Source organism: Zosterops lateralis, assembly GCF_965231275.1.
Source record: "Zosterops lateralis genome assembly, chromosome: 34".
Classification (NCBI taxonomy): domain Eukaryota; kingdom Metazoa; phylum Chordata; class Aves; order Passeriformes; family Zosteropidae; genus Zosterops; species Zosterops lateralis.
In genome coordinates, this window is record NC_139794.1 from 981,592 (window position 1) to 986,679 (window position 5,088).

General features: G+C 60.1%; 1 protein-coding gene across 1 annotated transcript; it reads right to left on the reverse strand.

The window, feature by feature from the left end:
* Positions 1 to 942: 942 nt before the first annotated feature.
* LOC310921452 (mucin-3A-like) lies at positions 943 to 4,317 on the reverse strand (the record flags this gene model as incomplete). Its single annotated transcript, XM_083881581.1, has 11 exons — positions 943 to 1,034; positions 1,129 to 1,187; positions 1,287 to 1,387; positions 1,477 to 1,638; positions 2,187 to 2,349; positions 2,437 to 2,496; positions 2,589 to 2,737; positions 3,006 to 3,064; positions 3,170 to 3,288; positions 4,141 to 4,266; positions 4,308 to 4,317. 11 exons carry the CDS (start codon positions 4,315 to 4,317, stop codon positions 1,002 to 1,004), a joined length of 1,041 nt encoding a protein of 346 aa, XP_083737707.1. The 3' UTR covers positions 943 to 1,001.
* Between the last annotated feature and the right edge of the window lie 771 nt (positions 4,318 to 5,088).

Below are 5,088 nucleotides of genomic sequence, written 5' to 3' on the forward strand. Positions count from 1 at the left end.
GAGACGTGTCCTCCTGCCCCGTCCACGGCGTGGGACAGCGTGGTGGGGTCACGGGGGTCACCCCGATAGGGTGATCATGGGGGTCACACGATGGGGGGACAAGATGGGGGAGTCATGAGGGGTCAGGAGGGTCACGGGGTTGGGGTGGTTGGGGGTTCATGGGGGTCATGAGGTCGAGGTGGTCATGGGGGTCATGGGGTTCGTGGGGGTCGTGGTGGTGGGAGGGGTCGTGGTGGTCATAATGGTGAGGGTGGTGGTTGTAGTGGTGGTGGGGTCGTGGTGGTCAATTGTCCACCTTGGGACCCCCTCAATGTCCCCACAACCAAGGGTGGCACCACTTTGTCACCCCTCAGTGTCCCCCATACCAATGGGTGGCACCACCTTGAGACCCCTTCAATGTCCCCCACCACCTTGTCACCCCTTCAGTGTCCCCCACCACCCTTGGGACCCCCTCAATGTCCCCACAAGCAAGTGTGGCACCACCTTGTCACCCCCTCAATGTCCCCTGAGCCACCAGAGCTGTCCCACGCCCTGCTCCCCGCCCTTTGTCCCCGTGGGAAGGAGCGGAGGAACCTCCAGGCTGAAGTTTCGTTCCAGGATTGGGGACAAAGGCAGGTTCTCCCACACACGTCACCCACCGAGGTCGGGGTGTCCAAAGGGCAATTCCCCGATCCCTCGACAATTATCTCACCCCCGAGATTTTCTTTTCCCTTGGATTTGTTTTCCCTTGGATTTGTGCCTTGTCCCCAGCCCAGACCTGGCCCCGTCATCTCCTGTTCCCAGCAGGAACTGGCAATAGTCACTCGCGCCCCAACAGCTGACAATAAAACTAAGTCTATATTTAATTATAAATAGATACATGTGCAAACAACCGTGCGGGGAGGAAGAGGACGGTGCATTTCTCCATCCTCGTCACCCCCCATGTCCCGTGTCCCCGTGTCCCTCTGCCACCCCCTGCCACCCGTCCCCATGTCCCCGTGTCCTGTCTCAGGTGGCTTCACTCAGGGAACCACGGTCGGTCTCCGGATGTGCATCTGGGGAGGAAGGAGAGAGGAGGATGATGATGGGGTGGGGGGGACAATAAAAAGGGGGACAACATCAGGGTCCCCTCGGGGATGTGTCACCCACCTTCGCCGAGGTGTTCACCCTGTCCAAATTGATGTTGGTGGTTCTGGGCCTCTCCATGTCTGTGGGGTGGAAGAAGAGGTGCCGTGGGGACCCCTGGGTGCCACAGGGACCCCCCTGTGCCCCATCCCCACCTTCCTCCCCACCTCCATCCCCGTTACCTTCCCAGGTGGCCGCCACGTTCTGCATGGCAAAGCCTTGGGGTCCATCCCAGTCGCCGTCATCGCTGTCGTACAGCTCCGAGCGCGACTTCAGCTTCTCCCTGCGTGGTGGGACCCACAGCAATGAGGTTTGAGACCCCCACGGGACCCCCCAGCTCACCCCACGGTGACCCCAGGGTGACACGTTTACCTGTACTCATCCTTCTGCCTCCGAGATCTCAGCAGGATGATGGTGAAGATGGTGGTGACCAGGACCAAGATGGCCACGCCCACACCCACGGCCACGCCCACTTTGCTGACGCGGGAGCTGCAGGCGCTGTCCTGGTACCAGAAGGCCGCCTGGTCCGAGCAGCTGTGGGAATGGTCATGGTGGTCATGGGGGTCATGGTGATGGGGTCACCAGGGTGGTCATGGTGGTCATGGTGGTGGGGTTGTCATGGGGGTCATAGTGGTCACTGTGTTCATGGTGGTCATGGTGGTGGAGTCACCATGGTCATGGGGGTCATAGCGGTGGGAGTTGCCATGAAGGGTTGTGGTGGTCATGGTGGTCATAGTGGTGGGGTCACTATGGTCATGGTGGTCACAGTGGTCAAGGTGGTCATGGTGGTGGGGTCACCAAGGTCATGGTGCTGAGGTCAGTGTGGTCATGGTGGTCATGGTGGTCATGGTGGTGGGGTCACCATGGTCATGGGGGTCATGGCAGTGGGATTGTCATGAAGGGTTGTGGGGGTCTTGGGGGTCATGGTGGTCAAGGTGGTGGGATAACCATGATCATAGGGGTCATGGCAGCGGGGTGGCCACAGCTGTGGGGTGATCTCAGGGTTCACCATAGTGGGCAGACCATGAGAACCATGGGATTTTGGGGGGGTGACCACCCATTTTTGGGGGCCGGGTCCTTACTCGCACTGCGGCCCCGTCCTGGCCACGGAGCAGCTGCCGTAGACGCAGGGCAGGGGATTATCGTGGCGGTTGCTACACCGGGTGATGCAGATGATCCCGGCATCCGTCAGCAACGGGGTGTAGTAGGCTCTGAACTCCGGCTGGATGAAGTTGTTGCACAGACCTGAGGGTTTGGGAACACCGAGGTCAGGTTTTGGGGCGCTCCGGAGGGTGGGTGACACCCCCAAACACCCCGTGGGCTTCGCTGTACCTGTCAAATTTTGCTCCCTGTAGTGGACGGCGGTGGAGCTGGCGTTGAAGCAGAAAGAACCTGGAACAGAGAGAGGAGCTGCTGGTGGGCAACCCCAAGGCCGGACACCCCCAGAGCGCTGGCCTTGGGGTGACCCCCGGGTGGTCACTCACAGCTGTCCCCTGTGCAGTTCCTGTCACAGGCAGTGTAGTTTTTTAAGGTGCTGAGGAGGTTGTCGGACACGACCATCACCGTCTCGTTGACCTTGGAGTTGACCAAGACCTCCACGACGACATCGTAGTCCACCACGATGCTGCCATTTCTGCCAGGAGAAGGGGTGGAGCTTAGCTCTGGGCCAAACTGGGACCAGTATGGGATGCCCAGTGTGGAGGGACACCACGGTTACACGGGGCTGGACCGTCCCTGGAGGAACCCCATGGACACAACGGCGCTTGGAGGGATGTGGATGCCCCAAACTTCAAGGGAATCACCTCAAACTGACCATCCCCATGGGTCCCTTCACCCCAAACCATCCCAGAGGAGCACTGGAGAGGGTCACGACCCCACCTGGCCACCGGTGGGGACCTCACCTCAGGCTTTTGATCTCCACACGTTTGTAGCCTTTGATATGTCCATAAATCTTATTCATCTGGAAGACAAACAGAAGTCAGGGGAGATCCAGGCCCCCATCATGGTCCACACCCCCCTCAAGGGGTTGTCCCCAGGGTCACCCCTGGCATGGCTGAGCCCTGACCTGCTCCTGGAACGTTTTCTCAAAGTCCTTGTAAGCCTGTGAGGACGTGTCGTTGAGCTCGTTCGAGAAAACCCTGTTGTCCACTTTGGTCGTCATCTCCACCGTGGCGTTCACCGTCACTTGGCAAAGCAGAGGAGACCCATGAGGAGGAGACCCCGGTGTCCCCACCCCACCGCTGGTGACCTTGGTCAGGGGACCAGCTTGGTCCCTCCACGGCGACCCCAATGCCAGGTCAGTCTCATCAAGGTGACCCCGTTCCTGAGTCCCCTGGTTGATCCCACTGAGGTGGTCCCAATCCTAGGTCTGTCCCTCCAGGGTGGTCCCAATCCCAGGTCTGCCCCTCCATGGTGGTCCCAATCCCAGGTCTGTCCCACCATGGTGTCCCCATTCCCAGGTCTGTCTCTCCATGATGGTCCCAGTCCCAGGTCAGTTTCACCAAGGTGGCCCCATTTCTTGGTTGGTCCCTCTGTGGTGACCCAAACTCGTCCTGGGGTCAGCCCCTCCATGGTGGTCCCAATCCCAGGTCTGTCCCACCAGGGTGGTCCCAATCCCATGTCAGTCCCACCAGGGTGGTCCCAATCCCATGTCAGTCCCACCACGGTGGTCCCAATCCCAGGTCTGTCCCTCCATGGTGGTCCCAATCCCAGGTCTGTCTCTCCATGGTGGTCCCAGTCCCAGGTCTGTCCCTCCATGGTGGTCCCAATCCCAGGTCTGTCTCTCCATGGTGGTCCCAATCCCAGGTCTGTCTCTCCATGGTGGTCCCAATCCCAGGTCTGTCCCACCATGGTGGTCCCAGTCCCAGGTCTGTCCCACCATGGTGACCCCATTCCCATATCAGTCCCTCCATGGTGGTCCCAGTCCCAGGTCACACCCTCAGAGTGTCCCCAACCCTCATCTGACCCCTCTGAGGTGTCCCCAGCCCACATCCTGGTTTGGTGGCCGCCCTACCACACCTTGGGGCACTTCCCTACCGTTTTTGATCTCCACGATTTCGTTGGCGAGCTGGCACCTGTCCCCTTGGAAGCCAGAGGTGCACAGGCAGAGGGTGTCGACCCAGGTGCCCCCATTTTGGCAGACGGGCTCCTGGCAGCGGTCACCTTGGAACCCAGCGGGACACGAGCACTTGCCATCTTCCCACGTGCCACCATTCAGGCACTGACCTGGCAGGGGGACCAGAGGACACAAAAGGTGTGACACGGCCGGGAGAAACGCCAGGAGCCACCTGGAGAATGGTGGGGACAGGTGAGGGAGAAGGGACGTGGCTATGGAGGGCCACCAAGGAGGAGGACTCACCGGGACTTGTGGCTGTTGTGGTGGTGGGGGTTGTGATGGGGATTGTGGTGGTGTTGGCGGGGACAGTCAGGCTTGTAGAGGGTGTCGGTGTCACGGTGGAGTTCGTGGTGGGTGTGGTGGTGTTGGAGGTGACATTCGGGCTGGTAGAGGGTGTCGGTGTCACAGTCGGACTCGTGGTGGTTTTACTGGTGACATTTGGGCTGGTAGAGGGTGTCGGTGTCACAGTCGGACTCGTGGTGGTGTTGGAGGTGACATTCGGGCTGGTCGAGGGTGTCGGTGTCACAGTCGGACTCGTGGTGGTGTTACTGGTGACATTCGGGCTGGTAGAGGGTGTCGGTGTCACAGTCGGACTCGTGGTGGTTTTACTGGTGACATTCGGGCTGGTCGAGGGTGTCGGTGTCACAGTCGGACTCGTGGTGGTGTTGGAGGTGACATTCGGGCTGGTAGAGGGTGTCGGTGTCACAGTCGGACTCGTGGTGGTGTTGGAGGTGACATTCGGGCTGGTAGAGGGTGTCGGTGTCACAGTCGGACTCGTGGTGGTGTTACTGGTGACATTTGGGCTGGTAGAGGGTGTCGGTGTCACAGTCGGACTCGTGGTGGTGTTGGAGGTGACATTCGGGCTGGTA